This window comes from Mustela putorius, unplaced genomic scaffold (assembly GCF_011764305.1).
Source record: "Mustela putorius furo isolate JIRA1106 unplaced genomic scaffold, ASM1176430v1.1 tig00003858_pilon_pilon_pilon, whole genome shotgun sequence".
Taxonomy (NCBI): domain Eukaryota; kingdom Metazoa; phylum Chordata; class Mammalia; order Carnivora; family Mustelidae; genus Mustela; species Mustela putorius.
This window is the reverse complement of record NW_025422010.1, coordinates 26,298,149-26,316,766: the sequence shown is the minus strand read 5'-3', so window position 1 is coordinate 26,316,766 and position 18,618 is coordinate 26,298,149. Positions and strand designations below refer to the sequence as shown.

The 18,618-nt window shown below is 38.3% G+C and overlaps 1 protein-coding gene across 4 annotated transcripts in view; it reads left to right on the top strand.

Annotated features, from left to right (window-relative positions):
- The window catches only part of DSC2 (desmocollin 2), a 36,006-nt gene extending 23,798 nt beyond the window's left edge, over window positions 1–12,208 (top strand). For 2 of the 4 annotated variants that reach the window (XM_045065485.1, XM_045065484.1), the window contains exons 12-17: window positions 4,085–4,312; window positions 6,496–6,732; window positions 7,089–7,213; window positions 8,977–9,234; window positions 9,895–9,940; window positions 10,027–10,160. In XM_045065485.1, the coding sequence (XP_044921420.1) occupies window positions 4,085–4,312; window positions 6,496–6,732; window positions 7,089–7,213; window positions 8,977–9,234; window positions 9,895–9,930 (884 nt within the window). In that variant the 3' untranslated portion in view covers window positions 9,931–9,940; window positions 10,027–10,160. Of the gene's footprint in view, window positions 1–4,084; window positions 4,313–6,495; window positions 6,733–7,088; window positions 7,214–8,976; window positions 9,235–9,894; window positions 9,941–10,026 lie in introns of all 4 variants that reach the window. The other 2 variants (XM_045065483.1, XM_045065482.1) reach the window with 1 other exon arrangement.
- The last annotated feature ends 6,410 nt before the right edge of the window (window positions 12,209–18,618 follow it).

The window sequence follows — 18,618 nt, the reverse complement described above, 5'->3', positions numbered from 1 at the left end:
ATAAAATTAGAAAGACAAACACTGTGAATCCATAAAACCATATGAAAGATAAAATATTCTGTGAGTCCTACAAAATGGAGAGGAATATGACCACAGTGGTTATGTATGAGATCTATTTGGTGCATGACATACATTTGACTTCAGTGCCTCCATAAACTAAGTATGCTAACTACAGCAAACATATGTTATTACACTATAGCTTACAACATTAGAGTTTATAAGCAATTTTGGAAGATGTTTTAGGTATTTCGGTTCTATCTAAATGAATGAGAAATGGTTCCTATCCATTGATTGAATCAATAAGGTTGTAGTTATTATTAATTTAACTTTGATTAATTAAAGACTTTCCTTTAAGGTCTCAGGTTCCTTTGTCCCTTAGTCAGGACATTCTTTTTGGTCAAAGCCAGGTGAAAAAGAAGAATAACATGAAAATCAAATCTGTTCTGTTTACATTTTTAATAGGGCTTGGCAAATGGTTTGTTGATAGATCAGATAAATTTATTGTCCAGAATTAAGAGATTTGGGATATAATTTTATTCTACATGCTCCTTTGTTGCAGAGGAGATAAAATAATTGAGAGGTCAAATATTTGTATGGCGCTTAGATGAGCTAATCATCCTTGCGGAATAGAATAAATGCATCATGGGGCCCCTTCCCATTCATTTCTGTTGAAGAGGGTAGGGACTGAATGTTACCATTTATTTTATGAACTCAGATCATACAAAGGGGTTTTTTGTTTGTTCGCTTCTTTGCTTTTTCTGTTTTTATCTTTTTCTAAAATCTGTGCTGACTACTTTCCTTTGGACCCTACCAGCTGTTTCCTGATGAAAGATGGTGTCTCGTGAGCACAGACGTTACGTCCATTCTCACTTTCCATCCTCCTGCTTCTCTATGGCACCTGCTTCCTCTTTCTGAAACCCTCTTGCAAGGCATCTGTGTATAAATATTTTCACACTTTCCTCTCTGGTCCATATGCTTTCTGGTACCACCTTCTGCTGTCCTGAATACAGCTGTTTCTTCAACTTTGGGTTCAATTTCTCTCTTCTTCTCAGTGTCTTCTCAGATCAAACTCTCTTGGTAGTGTCACTCAGGTGTGTCCTCTATATAGCTCAGTTTTAGATTTTTTTTTTTTTTAAAGATGTTATTTATTTACTAGAGAGATGGAGAGAGAGCACAAGTAGGTAGAGCAGCCGGCAGAGGGAGAGGGAGAAGCAGGCTCTCCGCCAAGCAGAAAGCCCGATGTGGGGCTCAATCCCAGGACCCTGGGATAATGATCTGAGCTGAAGTCAGCGGCTTAACCCACTGAGCCACCTTGGTGCCCCTTAGGTTTTTATCTTTATTGGATTATTCCAGCTTTGGGGAGGAGTGTGCTTTCAAAACTTTTGAAATATTGAACAGGAGGGTGCCATGTTTAAAACTCATGAAACCAAGGGTAGTTCACTTTCCATGACTTACTCATATAGAACCGTGTTAATATTAGAAGGTGAGCATTGCATGCCTACATTCCAATGAATTAGAACATTATTTATTTAGTCAACATGAAAAACAGAGCTGTGAAACACTGTGAATTAGATGTCTAAGATCTTCGGTTTAAATATTGTACACTGATACAAATCACAATGCCTCAAAAATGGAGTGTATTGTACAACTCTAAATGTTTAATGGAAGTGAGGTTCAGATATTTAGCACAGTAGTGGAGGAGCAAACATTGTAGAGGTCAATTTTTAAAGGCAATGCAGTCAATCAGGTTCAGCCAGGAAGCCATGTGCTTTCAACTCTGTGTGTGGATCCAATGTCAAGAAATGTTCAAGACATTCCTCAGTCCCAGTTTTCAGAGAGAGCTAGAACACAGCACATAAGAGATTTTTGAGAGGTGAAATTATTCTGCCCTCTGGAAAGTATAACAGGTAGATAAAATACAGATCTCCCCGCTTCCTTTGTCTCCCTTTCCGTTCTCTTTTTTTAAGTTGTCCAAAGTGAGAGATTGTTGCATTATTTCCTGTATCTTATTCCTTCTCTCCTGGTTCCCTTTTCTTCTTGCTGGTGCACATTCCTTACTAGTTCTTCCAAAGTGGTTGTCTAGGGGACAAACCCTACCCATTTTATTCTGAAAAATATTTCAATGTCATTCTCCTGCTTGATTTGATCATTTGACTTGATGTACAGTTTTGAGGTAGGTCCTTCTTTCCCTCAGCACTGTGAGGGGTCATACTCCATTATCTTCTGGCATCTCATGTTGCTGAGGCAAATTTTATCTACTGTCAATCTCATTATTGTCCATTTGTAGGTAATAAGTCTAGGCAACTTTTTTGGCTCACTGGGTTGCATTTTATAGTTTTAATACAGTGTTTATGGTGTGAGTTTATTTTTATTTATGTAGCACTGCCATCAGAATATATTTTTAAAAAATCCTTGCTTCTCTTTAATTCTGGGATATTTTCAGCAATTATCTCTCTAAATAGTGCTTCCCTGCCATTCTATTTATTCTCTTGTAGAATCCCTATTAAAGGAATGTTGTTGTTTTAGTTCTACTGGAATTTAAGCTATAATTTCATTGCTCTTGAAACAGTTACCCCCTTTTCTTTAAATGTCTTTGAAGATACTAAATATACATGTTTCAAAGATGTCTTGCATAGAGTGAATTAATCCTCAGTTGAGTGATTTTTTTGGTTTTCCTTTTAGCATCGCTCTTGCGCATTCTGGAATTTTGATTTGCAAGCTTATATTACATGGGAGGTGTCCAGTTTGCTTTCTCCTTTTGGTTTCTTCCTCTCCACTTTACCCCATAGCAGTCTTGTAGTTGCTGCCACTTTGTCCTTCTCTTTTCTTTTTTTTTAAGATTTTATTTATTTATTTGACAGACAGAGATCACAAGTAGGCAGAGAGGTAGGCAGAGAGAGAGAGGGGGAAGCAGGCTCCCTGCTGAGCAGAGAGCCCAATGCAGGGTTCGATCCCAGGACCCTGAGATCATGACCTGAGCTGAAGGCAGAGGCTTTAACCCACTGAGCCACCCAGGTGCCCCTGTCCTTTTCTGGGGCCCGCCTTTCAGGTCTCCTTGTCCTTGATGACACTGCAGGTATCACAGGGCCTGTCGCCTTGGTCCAGGTAATGAGCCCAGGGCTGCGCCTGGTTTTCAGCTTTTCCAGGTTGGCAGCTTCATGTAAGACACGGCCCCAGACAGCAGGTGGCATAGGTGGGTTTATCCTCTTGTCCATCACTGATGTCCCAAGGCCTCCTGATGAAGCAGAAAGAAGTGATCTAGAGGCAGATGTCCTGATTTGTGTTTAGCTTCAGACTAAACAACTGTGTTACTGATTTGGGGCCTGGACCCACATCTCCTTCATCTTTGAATCCCCTAGATTTTCCAGTACGGTGCCCTGTACAAAGTAGTTATTTAGTAAATTTTTATTAGACATAGAGATTGATGTTTTCCTTAGGCTGTAGCCATGGGGATTAGTTTGGTTTACAAGTGATTTTCTACTTCTGGAGTCTTTTTACCTTCAAACGTTTCTAGGTACTGTTTTGTTCTCATCTTCCAAATGCGTATCTTCTCCCTTTTGGTTCCCCTGCTCCAAAACGTTATGCACTTTCTATATGCATATGAAATTCCGGGCTCCTGAGGTTGGCTTTTGGGGACCCTTAGCTCTTCTCTGTGGTGTCAGTTCCAGCCAGTCTGCCTTCCCCCCTCATTCTGTCTAGAACATGGTTGTACACACTGTGCTTTCCCACCTTCTCAAATATCCCTGTGCTTGTAACTACACCAGAAGCACCCTCGGTCATATTTTCTTCTTTAAAAAAAAGTCAGTCAAGGGGCTCCTGGGTGGCTCAGTGGGTTAAAGCCTCTGCCTTCGGCTCAGGTCATGATCCCAGGGTTCTGGGATCGAGCCCCGCACCAGGCTCTCTGCTCAGCAGGGAACCTGCTTCCCCCTCTCTCTGCCTGCCTCTCTGTCTACTTGTGATTTCTGTCAAATAATTAAATAAAATCTTTAAAAAATAAAAACAAAACTATTTTTTTCGATGTACAAGTTCCCTAATAAAAACTCAGAACATTAAAAAATTCATATTTTTGTATCCAATTTTCTAGATGGGAGAACCTGTACTGGAACACTGGGAATTATACTTGAAGATGTGAACGATAATGGCCCCGTGATACCCAAACGGACAGTAGTAATCTGCAAACCCGTCCTGGCGTCTGCGGATATCGTTGCTGTTGATCCCGACGAGCCTGCGAACGGCCCGCCCTTTGACTTCAGTTTGGACAGCGATGCTGATTCAGACATAGAAAGAAAGTGGAGATTGAAAAAAATTAACGGTACGTGAATGCTGTTAATACCAGTTTAGTTCTTAGTCTGTACTTCTGACTTTAGCCATGAGAGGATCTATGGTGACAGGAATGACAAAAATGACGAGGCCCTCTCTCAGCTCTGAACTCCTCAGAGGGTTCCTGTCTCCTAACCGAACTACCCAGGGGCCCTGAAGTCTTGGTCGCCCAGCACTTCAGCTTTCACGACTGGAGATCTGCTATAACCTGAGGGGCTTTTCCTTTGAAGTGTCCTTGAATGTGAATTCCAACCTCATGCTTCCAAGGAATATTCCTCCATTTTCTTTTATGACAAATTAGAACACAAAGTTGTAACCCAACGGAAGGGGAACAGGAAGGGAAAAGGAAAACAAGGATGTGTAGAAACTGTGGTGACAAGTTAAGGCCCTGTGCCCCGAATCCTGCTCTGTGAACTACAGCATTTTCAGTCTTTTTATTTTTTTTTATTATTATTTTTTTTAAGATTTTATTTATTTATTTGACAGAGAGAGATCACAAGCAGGCAGAGAGGCAGGCAGAGAGAGAGAGGAGGAAGCAGGCTCCCTGCCGAGCAGAGAGCCCGATGCGGGGCTCGATCCCAGGACTCTGAGATCATGACCTGAGCCGAAGGCAGCGGCTTAACCCACTGAGCCACCCAGGCGCCACCATTTTCAGTCTTTTTAATAATATTCCTGTGTGTGTGTGTGTGTGTGTGTGTGTGTAAGGTTATCAACTGTTCTTTCTCGGGAAGAACTAACCTTACTTTTATATTTTCTCCATTCTACTGATTTGATGTCATAACATCATTTCCTTTTAGATCATGTGAAAGGAGGTAGTAATTTTTTTTAAAGATGTTTATTTATGTATTTATTTGACAGAGAGACAGCCATTGAGAGAGGGAACACAAGTAGGGGGAGTCGGAGAGGGAGAAGCAGGAAGCCCGATGCGGGGCTCAATCCCAGGACCCTGGGATAATGACCTGAGCTGAAGGCAGCCACTTAATGGGCTGAGCCACCCAGGCACCCCAGTATTTCTGTTTAATATTCCTGCTTTGTACAGTAAAACATTGGAAGGCTTATGTCGGTCAAAATTTTGTTGCTTTTAAGTTCTACTCATTTGTGAAATAACCCCAAAGTCTGGGAAACACCAAGTTAGGAACATATTCCAATGAGTCTTTGAAGTCAAATAGACTAGGTTAAATGCTGGCTCCACTGATTATTAGTGATGTAAGTATGACCATGCTATTTATTCTCTTTGGGCCTTAATTTACTTATACGTAAAATGGGATTATTTGGGGGAGTAAACAAGATAATGAAAGCATCAGACCATGGCACGTTATACATTGTAAATTTTGGTTTTGTTAGTCTTCTTATTTTTAACACATAGACTCACCAAGTTAACCATGCTTTCTTCTAAAATGGACTTATCCACTGATTCCTTTACCCAAACACCCAAATTTATATTTAGAGCTTCAAACACCCTAATAATAAATGGGACAGTTAAATGGAGAAGGTTTCTTCTTAAGAATGGGCATGTGGCATCAACATTCAGAATAGGTATATATTTTGGATCTATACCCAAGACTGAATTGGATATTGACCTGGATATTCTCTACCCCCAAAAAATACATCAGAACTATAAAGTGTACAGTTGGTCCCAGGGTCCTAGAGGATTGTGAGACACTACAGCATCAAGACAACTCACACATACCAGAGTGTTCAAGGTCAGCCATGTTCAAAGCTGTCAGAATCAGTCTCTGACAGTGAGTCACAACTTTATATCTGTTTGGCACAATATATGAGAACAGAATAAAGGGAAACATCCAGAATTTCAGAATACTGTTCTCTGAAAAACCATGTATATAAGAAAATTGCACTGAATGGTGATATTAAAAATTTTTGAAGATATGAGTGCTTTAACACCTCTTGTGATAAGAAGGGTTTGTTTATGGACAGAAAAATATATTATTATAAAAGCCAAAGGATGTTTATGTAAGAGGCAGCAGAGAGAAACTTGGATATGCAGTATGTTTACCATTGCTGTAGATGAGAACTCATCAGTCCATTTACATTCTCAGTCCTGTAGCCTTTGTGCCTTCCCATCAGGAAGGCCTATTTGTCGGGAAATATGGCAAATATCCTAACGCTAGAAGAAATTAGTGACATTCTCTATCACTTGGTTTTATTTTCTTTCAGATACGGCTGCTCGTCTTTTCTTTCAGGAGGACCTTCCATTTGGAACATATCAAGTACCTGTCAGAGTCACAGACAGACATGGTGTGTCGCTCATTACTCCACTAACTGTTAAGTTATGTGACTGTGTTACTGAAAATGACTGCACGCTTCGCACAGACCCGAGGATCGGCCACGGAGAAGTGAGACTCGGAAAGTGGGCCATCCTCGCCATATTGTTGGGCATAGCCTTGCTCTTTTGTAAGTCCCTTTACCAACTTGAATAACAGCCTTTGCGATAACTTTAAAGACACATGCTTAGAATCAGCACTGCTACCTGTAGCTGTTCATTTGTATATAGTTCTAGTTCTACTTAACACAACATACTGAATTTATTTATTGAAAGCACTGTTCTCATGTTATTGCATCACAGACATAAAATTCAGTGCAGAAACATGGCAGTGAGCATGTCTTTGTGGCATACCAGCTTAGAGCAGACTTTCTCTACAAGCCACCATATTTATATATTCTGGAAAGCTGACTTTGTGTGAGTCATCCTAAATTCATAACTCCATATTGTTTTATGATCAACTGAAGTAACTTCTCTCATCCTCCAGGTATCCTGTTTACCTTAGTCTGTGGGGGTACTGGGGTAGCTAAGCAGCCCAAAGTATTTCCTGATGATTTAGCCCAGCAGAACCTCATTGTGTCAAACACGGAAGCTCCAGGAGATGACAAAATAGTAAGTAGTTTGTTCTTTTTAAAATAAGTACAGGTCATGATCTCAGGGTCCTGGGATCGAGTCCCGCATCGGGCTCTCTGCTCAGCAGGGAGCCTGCTTCCTCCTCTCTCTCTGCCTATGTGTGATCTCTCTCTGTCAAATAAATAAATAAAATCTTTAAAAAAAAAAAAAAAAAAAAAAAAAAAAAAAATAAAATAAGTACAAAGGACAAATTGGCCTAACCAACTATAATTATCTTTTCTGAGAAAAGTTCTTTTGAAATCAGGTAACTGACAATATATAAAATTTCATCTGTCCTATGGACTAGATAAATGATGTTGATTCTCTTGATGATACGTGGCCTTTCAATGTGGGCATATAGTATTACTTAAGAGTTACAATTCTTTAGCATCTCATTATTATTTCTACTTAAAATGTTTCATGACTTCAACTTTAGGTCCAGTCTTTTTTATATATTGAAACTGCTGGTTGTGTCGTAAAAATATTTCATTTAATTATTCACAGATCATCAGCATAATTATTTTAATTTTTTTTCTGGCAACAGCAATAAAATGACTATGGGCTTTGATCAGTGTGGGAAGAACTTTAATGGAGTCTTTCTGGTTCTAATATGGGTTAGAAAGAAGCCCGAGGTCAAACATGAAATGACAATGCTAGCAAGTGACTACAGAGCTCCAACTTTGATTTCTAGCCTAGTACATACATGAGGGACTTATAAATTTTCTATGGAAAGCATAATGATGATAAGAACAGGAAAGATTTAGAAAACAAAAGTCGTTGACATCTAGGAAGGTATTGGAAAAAAATAAAACTTAAGAGTTTCCCACAAAAACACAGCATAGAAAGTTAGTGCCCAGAGCTGCTTTGTTCTTATTTTCCCTGCTGATTAATTTTTCTTTATCGAGATTACAGGATTTATTATTGCAACTAAGATTTTTTTTTTTTTAAAGATTTTATTTATTTCTTTGACAGAGAGAAATCACAAGTAGATGGAGAGGCAGGCAGAGAGAGAGGAGGAAGCAGGCTCCCTGCCGAGCAGAGAGCCCGATGCGGGACTCGATCCCAAGACCCTGAGATCATGACCTGAGCCGAAGGCAGCGGCCCAACCCACCGAGCCACCCAGGCGCCCCTGCAACTAAGATTTTTATGGCAACTCCTTTTTCTGTATTTTTGTTTTAGTTGAGGGGAACGACATTAGACACCGTAAAAGTACTGATCGCCATTTCTGTTTCTTGTTCTAGTCTAGTCTAGTCCCTCTCGGTGAAGGAGTGAGTTTAAACCAAGCAGGGTAAATTCACATGAGATGTTGATGCCAGAATCCTGATTTTGAGCTTTGAGATTTTGGAAGGATTTAAGAAATGAGCTTGTGCAGTATTCTAAGAAGTATTTATTTATTTATTTATTTATTTATTTATTTATTTAACAGAGATCACAAGCAGGCAGAGAGGCAGAGAGCCCGATGCGGGGCTCTATCCCAGGACCCTGGGATCATGACCTGAGCCGAAGGCAGAGGCTTTAACCCACTGAGCCACCCAGGCACCCCAGTATTCTAAGAAGTTTTTAAGAAGGAATATACAGTTAGCTTTCTGATTTGTCTCAAGGTGTAGACCAGTGGACACCTGGAATTTGCAGATGCACTGGACACTGTACTCAGAATTTCCAAGACAGATTAGTTCTTGCCCTCAGGGAGCTTACCTTCTAACACAATAATGTAGAGCATTATCTGCATGTTCGCTTCTGTATGCAAATTGTTTGCCTTTCAGTGTTCCACCAATGGTTTCACAACGCATACTGCGGGCTGTTCGGCTCAGGGAATTTGTGGTACCATGGGATCAGGAGTGAAAAATGGAGGGCAGGAGACCATTGAAATGGTGAAAGGTGGACACCAGACCATGGATTCGTGCCGGGGAACTGGGCACCATCACACCCTGGATTCCTGCCGGGGAGGACCGGTGGAGGTGGACAACTGCCGATATACCTACTCCGAGTGGCATAATTACACTCAGCCTCGTCTTGGTGAAGTGAGTTTCCCCGGTGTCCTACAAATTTATTTTAATTTCCTTTCAGCTTTCTAAATTATTTCAATTTAGTGGCCTGACCCTTGTTTTCAGTTAATTATTAATCTATTAATTGTAAAGTTGTTTTTCCTAATTTTGATTTAGTAATGCTGAGTATTAAGTGGAAATTTACTTTTCCTCTCAGTTTGTTTCATTTTTCATTCTTACAGAAATACTGTTAGATCTAATACTTAGTTATTAGATATGAAATGTCCTATTTATTTGGTATAAGAACAACAGAAAAGAATTGTTATCCCAGTTTATGTGTTTATTTTTAAATATAGAGCTTATCTGTACAATATTTAAATTATTTTTTTCTATGATTTTGTGTTAATATTTCCCATGTGACAAATCGTTATCTTAGAAAACAGAAGCGTGGTACAAGGCAATTATAGCTTTATGGTCCCTAAGCCTATCTGGAAAGATCTGAGCCCACCTAAATTTGGGTTCAGTTTAATGGGTGCATCTCACTTATGAGATGATTTTGAAAGGGAAACTAATGATCACCTAACCTGAACCCTCGTATACGTGCTGCCACATATGTGAGTTTTTAGAGACATGCTGTAGAGTGAATTTATAGATGATTTATGATATAGACCAATCATGTGCATTTTTTATATGTAGGAATCCATTAGAGGACACACTCTGATTAAAAATTAAACAATGAAAGGTAAATCAAAGCCATTATTTTTATGTTAGTAAGTTTTGGTGTTTAAAATAATAATAATAAAATATATTGTGTTTCTCCCCTGGCAGAAGGTGCAACTGTGTAATCAGGATGACAAGCATGGACATGCTCAAGACTATGTCCTTACGTATAACTACGAAGGCAAAGGATCGGTGGCTGGTTCTATAGGTTGTTGCAGTGAACGACAAGAAGAGGATGGGCTTGAGTTTTTGGATCATTTGGAACCCAAGTTTAGGACACTAGCAGAAGCATGCATAAAGAGATGAGTGTGTTCTGATACGTCTGCAAAAGCCAGTGGCTTTATCTCCCTCCCACCCGTGCTATTTTCATTACAGCCCATGTTTTTTAAAAAATTGGATATGCTGTTTCAGGTTTTCCCCTCTTTATTCCAGTGGTATCTCTTTAAACATATGCATATTTACAGAAAAAAAGCTGTAAATACATATACAAATCTCCCAAGTTTTGCATAGTTATTAATTAGTTGTCTTCTACCCAAGGAGACCTACAGATAGAAAAATTAAAGAAGTCAGTGTTATTGTTTACATTTGGGTCTAATGACAATAGCCAATTTATTGTGCAATTGAATGTAATGAGTTCAAATGTGTGTCATACGCTACTTAAAGGATAACCTAATAGAAAATTGTAGAGAACTCGCTTTCACATTAATTAGTTGTTTGTACAGTGCTTGAAAAGTGCTATTCTCCTAAACATTGTAAAGTGTGTATATTGCATCCTTGATAATGTTTTATTTTTAGAACATTACCTTTCTTTCTAATGCAAAGGGAGCGTCCCAGCCAGGCCTTGACTGGTAATACAACTCCATTTTGGTAGAGTTTAGTTTCTGTTTTACTCTCTATAAAATCCTGTGCTGAATCTACGTTTCTATGTTAATCTACCTTGACAGCAAAGTTTAAGTTTAAAAACTGCTTTAAGGATGTGTTTTTACTTCTGCAGGGTTTTGGTCCTTGGTCTCTCTGTGTTTCTTTCTCTCTCTCCCTCTCACTCTCTCTCTTTCTTTTCTCTTTATTTTTTAAATTTCTACTTGGGTTGGAGAATCTAAATATTTTTAAAAGCCACTTTTCTTCTAAAGTGAGTGATTCTGTTTGTGTTTTATGTAAGTGTACTAGTCTCTGTTTTTCTTGAAATCAGTGTGATGCTGATGTTACTGTTTCAAGTATCTTGGTCATTGCTTTGTTATTTCCTCAACAAAGGAACTTTAACTTTGTCCTTGAAACTACAAGTAAGTCATGCTTTTATTAGATGCAACACCTGTTGCATGTTAAAATTAGAATGTGGATAATTAGTATATAATAGCGTGTTTACAGTTCCTATCTTCAATGCAAGGATATAGTTTTTAAATGCGAAATAATGACGGTTTTTGAAATAAGCTTTGAGGTACAGGGATCGTGAAAGCTCTCCAGGAGTAAGTATTTTATAACTTTTTAGATGAAATGGCTAGTCATATCTACGTGTTTAAGAAGTTGCTGTTGTTGTTGTTGTTTTCATATTTTAAAATTAGAGTTTTTAACAAATGTAGAGTGGGCCAAACTATGTATATTTTGAAACAATAAGACAAAATTAAACTGAACAGCCAACCAAATTCCAGGCCAGTTTTCACAGCTGATTTCAATGAATTTTCTATGTGTACTAACTACATGAACATTTTAAGTGTATTTTTGATAGTAACAATTGTTAATAATGTGCCTATCTTAAATTCACAAGTCTGGCTTCTAACAATTACTTTTAAAGATTAACACTAGGTAAATATTCCATAGTCAATTTTATCATTTTAATAGTTTTATTATTGTTCAGTCAATAATACTGTTTCTCAAAGTTATTTTAAATAAATCCTGTCTACAATGTTGTGTATTGCTAGTTATGAGAAAGTAAATCAAGTAGTTTCAAAATATTAGTGTAAGTTTGTTAATCATGTGCCCGATATGACCTCATAAGATTTTATTTGTCTTACTTTGAGCAGTGAGTCTATTCTTTAGAATTGTGTTCTATATTTTTCAGAATATTCGTTTGATGTGGAGAGATCATTGGTCCATTGTCATCACTACATGTACATAATTTTGCTATTCTAAAGGTTGTCATGCTATGGGATATTGTTTAAGTTACATGGTTTCTCTGTGTCCGTGTTTTGGTTTGTTTTTTTAAATTTCATCATAAAATGGGGGATAATAGTATAACTCCTTTCCTAGGGCGACTATAAGACATTTGAATAAAAAATAGTTTTTAAGCATGAAATTCATATAGAGTTGTCCACCTAAAAGGCACTCTCCTATAATACTAAATGATTTAATTTTTTATTTTATTTTTTAAAAAAGATTTTATTTATTTATTTGAAAGAGAGAGACCCAGGGGTAGAGGGAACATAAGCAGGGGGAGTGGGAGAGGGAGAAGCAGGCCCCTGCCGAGCAGGGAGCCTGATGCTGGGCTCCATCCCAGGATGCTAGGATCCAGATCTGAGCTGAAGGCAGATGCTTAACCGACTGAGCCACCCAGGTGCCCCACTAAATGATTTAAAATACGTCACATGTACAACCCAATTCATACTAACAATGATCAATTAAGAAAATAGAATAATTGAAAGCTGTTTTGTTTTTGCTTTACTTTAGAATTTCTGTCAGTTGAGAATATGTCTCTTCATAATGATTACCTGATGACTGAGTCTTGTCTATCCAATGGTTCAGAACAAATATTGCAAAGATTTCTGAAGTATCTACAAAGGATTGCCTAATCTGAAATACTGTGAAACTATTTAGTTCCAGTTGGATGGAAAGCAGAATATCTACGAAAAATGGGCACTAATTCTAAAGCAGTATGAAAGTCATATACGCTTAAGATTCTTCCTGCCATGCCCTTCCTAGGCTTCTCTTCTAGCTGGAAAGGTTGCTTTTCTCAGAGACAAGCAATTGCTTGCCTGGGGAATTTAAGACAGTTGGCTTTCTTCAGGGTAACCCTGAAAGTTCAAAGACTCCAGAGAGTGCCTTGATGCAAATCCCACCACCACCCTTACTAACTGTGGGATTAAACTTTGAGAAGTCATTTAAACTTTGAGTCTAGTTTCCTCCACTATATGACCTTTATTTTCAAGGATTTTTAAGAGTCCATTTCATAGTTTTGTTGTCAGAGTTAAAAGCGTTAATTCGTTAAAAGAATTGGCACAGAAGGATCACTCAATATACATTAGCTGCTGTTATTATCATAAGAGAAGGGAATGCCTTAGTTGGGATAATCATAGCTTTGGTCTCAAGTCTCATTGTACCTTACAGCTGACATCTTGCCATGATGTTCCCATTCATCTTTCCCAAAAGCCTAACTGCCTTTTACCTGTGATGGTCTTTTTGGGAACTAGATGGCTTATAAATGTTTTCAGGTCTCTCCTTCTTGGTATTCAGGAAGCTCCATCTTATCCATAAACCACAAATCAGTGTGATAAATCTTGAGACTTAAATGAAAAGCAGATACAATTTCTAGTCACCAGATATTTTCTCCTTGAGAGATTTCCCTAAGAAATGGATGGAGCTACTTCAATGAGGGAAGCACTGTTAGTTCATTGCATACAGTCATCTAATGCCTTCCCAGTATAGCCATGTAAGGCCTTCCTAATAAAGACTGTGCTGGCATGAGAAGGTACATGATGAATTAGCTATTCTCCCCACCCACCCACTCTACTGCAAGACAAGATATGATACAGTTTTGAGCCGACGTTGGAATGGTCCAATGCCTGGAATGGTCCCATACCATACCTGGAAAATGCATCACATGATACCTGGCATGTGGTAAATACACAATACAGTTAAAAAAAAATTCCCGATGATGCAAAAGAACTTTATTATTCTAGTGAGTGAAGTTGTGTTTCCACTACTCCCAAGCTAAGTGTCCGTGAACATGAGGACCCCACCTGTTGTCCTCCATTCCTCTTCATATGTTCCTCCCACCAGTATCCCAGCTCAACTCGGCATCACTCAGCTCAACAGTGGTTATGCCTCCAATCTCTTCCCTCTTCCATCCTTCTCCCTGCTGTCAAAGAACAAATAGCATCATGGCATACTCCTGCCTAAGGGCCTGCGATTTTAGAGGATAAATTTGAAATGCATATCACATTCTAATACCAGTTCTCCTGTAAACCACCCCCTCCCCCAACACACACACCATTCTCTTATCTTGTGCCTTGCTCCTAACTGGGCCTTCTTGTGCAGTATCTCTACTCATTATCCATTTCTTTCTTACAAAAATATAACTTTTTAAAAAGATTGAGTTCAAAAACCATCTCCCTCTAGCCATATGACATTTATGTGCCTAGAGCACATGGCTATAAATTTTCACTTAGAAGTTATAGAGGTGTGTATGCATTCATACGTGCATGGGTGTGTGTGTGTGCGTGCATGGATGCATGTGTGTGTGTGTGTTATTATATGGAAAAGTTACCGAAGATGAAGGTGTTCCCATTTGTATGCACATTGAACTCTGGCCATCAGTGCATTCTGATGAGCCAAATTATATTGCCCAGGTCACAAAGGGAAAACAAAAGGAAGATTACAAATTAAGTTATTTGATTCCTAGCAAGCTACGTAACTTTCCCTTGACATAAATTTTCTATTAGAGATGTGATGTATTTTAGATTCTGCATTGAATTCTTTTTTCAGTGCTGGGGCATTGAATACCTAGAACATCAAACATTCGCATTTACTACTTAGAAAGTGAGGTTTTGGAATCCCTGTGGTGATGAGAGTGGCAGATCCCATGTCTACATTGTGGTTCAGTTTAGCTCATTCCTTCCTACCTCCTACCTCCAACAATTGTCTGACCTTCTCAGAACTAGCTACACCATGCTGAAACATAGTCCTCAAAGGTTCTTGTCATCTTCATCACTGTGTGCCCAGCATATAGAACAGTAGATTTTCCATAGGTTTGTTGAAATCTTTTTTGCGACCATCTTCTCATCATCAGCATGTTCTAACACTAGTGAAAATAAAATTTTGCTAAAGGGCAAATTACCTTCCCGTCCCTGAGGAAAAGCAACTAAGACACACTTATATCTTAGAAATTCAAGAAATGATTCTTACGGGTTTGCCAAATCCAAGTTAATTATTTATAAATTTTGAGAGTCAAGCCTTGACTCAAAAAGTATCTTAAGAAACCAGAAGCAAGAAAAGTGCAGATCTCAGAGCTTCCTCTGACTTAGAGTGGAACATCACTCTGTAACAGGACACCATGGTGCTCAAGAGCATGGCCAGGAGGAAGTTGAGAGTGGAAAGAAAAAGACAATTGTAGTTTTGAGCCTTGGGAGACTGTGACTCTACCACACTGTGAGCTGGTAATGTGGCCTGAAAATAATACAGAAGACAGAGATGTCTGTTCTGCTGTTTTAAGGAACAGACCCACCCAGTGAATGGTGGTCAAAGTTAGTAAATAACCAGTCAGCTATGTTTCTGGGTTTTTGGCTTTCGGGAAACATCCATATGCCTTCTTTTATTTCCTCTGACCTGGATCTGGCTTTCAGTCTGAGAACTGAAATCTTAGAAAGTGAGATCCTATTTTTCCTTCCCAGGTGGGTCCTCTGTCCTCACCTTCCCCTGTCCCTTACTATCGCAATAGCTATAGAACAGTGTAAGTCACTTCTGCTTCACTTTTTTTTAAAATAGAGCAGATAAATGCATCATCCAGCTGCATTTTTAAATTAAACACACAGCATAGAGTCCTCATGTAAAACCAAAGAAATAGTGTTGACAAGACAGGAAATGAAAACTAGTGCTTGGCATATAACTAGTATACTAAGTAGAACACTGTGAGCTTATTTTATTAAAAAAGACGCGGATCTTATTTTATAGAGGAGTATTGCTGTGTCATGGCTTTGGGACGTACTCTTTACTTTCAAACCTGTTGGGTATGTTTTAAATTCTAGGTACATATGAGACTAAGGAGAAGAGTCTCACTGGTGGCCCTCTGTGGGTAGTGACGGTGCAAAGGAAAAGTCAGGGGCTATTTTGTGCCACTGTAGCTCCTTTGTGACAGTACCCTCATGCCCCAGCAGGAAATCTGGACATTGCTAAGAGTTTAGAACTGTAGAGTTTCTACTAGCTGCCTCTTTTTGTTGTTGTTGTTATATTAGGATGCAGGAGAGAATACAGTGCAGAATATTGTTTCATTGCAGTTGACAAAAATTAGAACAAATTTCCTGAAATATTTGCACTATTTTTTAGAGTGTGGTTCTCAGACCATCTGCATCCAATCACCTGTCGTGTTTGTCCAAGTAAACTCCCCCGTGGAATCAGAATCATAAGGACGACAGGGAGGAAGGATGGCAGCCTTCACTTTTCAATAAGCTTCCCAGGCCACTTGTCCATCCTCTAAAGGTTGAGAACTATTGATAGGGACTTACTGACTGGGTCTATGTGATGGCTTGGAGGTTTACGACACTCAGGTATTTTCAGTTTTCTTCTTCATATAAGATGCATTAAATGCTAGAATTGTACCAAAGAGTTGAAACACACAATTAGTAAAATTCTGTACTTTCAGTAATGAACGATTTCAGAATGTACTGTACTCCATCCTTCCTACTCACCACGTGGAGGTGAACCAGAAGTCTAAGATATGATTGTGGGATCACGACAGTTAGTAAACAATCAATAAAAATTAACTGATTTTGCTACATAAATGTGGCTAGCCAATAAGATGCATCCAAATTATATGGCGTATATTCAAAAAATAAATTGGGATTGTCAAATCTCCAGAGACGAATAGGAGCAGAGAGGCCAAGAGTAAGAGCATCTGGTGACTCTGTCCATGAAGTGACAGCTGTTTGGCCGTACTCTGCTGATGTGTGGAAGCCGTATCAGGTAGGGTGACAGGTAATGTTCGTAGGGTGACCATCATGGCCAGGATGTTCAGAGGGACCTATGAAACAGGAAAAGGATATGCAGGAAGAGTCAAGAGTTTTCAATTTAAGGTGTGTTTCCATGGAGAGAGGGCCAGTTGGAAAACTTCTAGGAATCAAAAACATGAGGGGAACACATAGGGAATGAGATGCTCAGTAAGCCGGAGGTGGAGGACAGGGGATGGTTGTCAACATACTAGCTTCAGTGCAAAATTACCAGTCAAGTCCAATAAAAGGAATTTATCTTAAAGAAGTAAGATAATGGTACAGGGGCGCCTGGGTGGCTCAGTGGGTTAGGGCCTCTGCCTTCGGCTCAGGTCATGGTCCCGGGGTCCTGGAATTGAGCCCCGCATCAGGGTCTCTGCTCTGCAGGGAGCCTGCTTCCTCCTCTCTCTCTGCCTGCCTCTCTGCCTAGTTGTGATTTCTCTCTGTCAAATAAATAAAATATTTTTTAAAAAAAGATAATGGTACAAAGATCCCATATACATGCAAGAATGTTTGTCTCAGTGGCATTAAATATGTGGATAATTGGAACTAAATAAAATGTTCCATAACAGGAAAGTAAATGATTTATAATGTGTTATTGTGATACAGTGTACAACAATTGAGGGTAATGTATAAAATGAGCATAGGTACTGACTCGTAGTCAGGAAGACATGAATGCAAGTTGTAGTTTTGTTCTCACTAACTAGGTAAACTTGGAAAGTCACAGAAGCCTCATACATACAAAATGGGGATAAATGGAGAAATAGGAAAAAATAGGAATAAATGAAGAAATCGATATGTAGTTCTATCTTAGTGTTTCACTCCTGAATTTATCAATAAATGGTAGCTACTGATATTTTTATGGTAATGATGATAAGGGAATGTCATGAAATAATTTTATTTTGAAGGCTAATTAAATAAGAAGGGCATAAAATATAGTGTTAACAAAAAAGTAGAATAATCCTACAGTTCAGTATAATCCCAAATTCATTTAAATATCAGAATGTGTGTAATATACTAAAATATTGAAAAATAATCTCAGGGTGATGGGAATATTTCTTCATTATATATTTCAGTGTTTCCATTTTTACAATGAATATTATTATTTATAAAATCAGGGGAAATTAATGGAATGAAATTTAGAGCAAAAAAAAAAAAAAAAGCTCATAAGCTTTAGGATTAAGATTTGCTGACCTGTGTAGAAAAACCGTAAATCTAAGCCTTACTATGTCAAGCCTACAATGAACATCTATCTTATACTCATACCAAATGACTGAATTGAAGCAAAAAAAAAAAAAAAAAAATCATCTTACATTATTGTAACTATGTTTTAATGTTTTCTTTTACAAAGTTTTTAATAAACATCAGTTAAATCCCTTTTTTGCATAAAAATACAGAAATCATATAAAGATCATTTTAAAAAGCCTTCTACATAATAAAATATTTCTAAAGCTCTATATGATTCTTTGCACATGAGGTTTCAGAAAATAAACTATAGGAAAAAGAAGAATTTGGATAGTTTCCTAGAAATCAGAACAAAGTTTAACTTGCAGATACAGTTTTGTTTTTGACAGTTATAGTTGAACATACCATTTCTTCCAAGAATAATAATAATTTAAACCCTGCCAAAACATTTTAGTTTTAAGCAGAAAAGAAAAAAAAACCAGCAGTATTACTTTCAACCATTTTGATTTTGATTAACTCGTTCTTTTATCTCTGTAAAATTTATCGAAAAGAAAGGAATAGGAGTTTAAAATTCTGGGGTTTTATCTCAACCTTCTTATTTTCA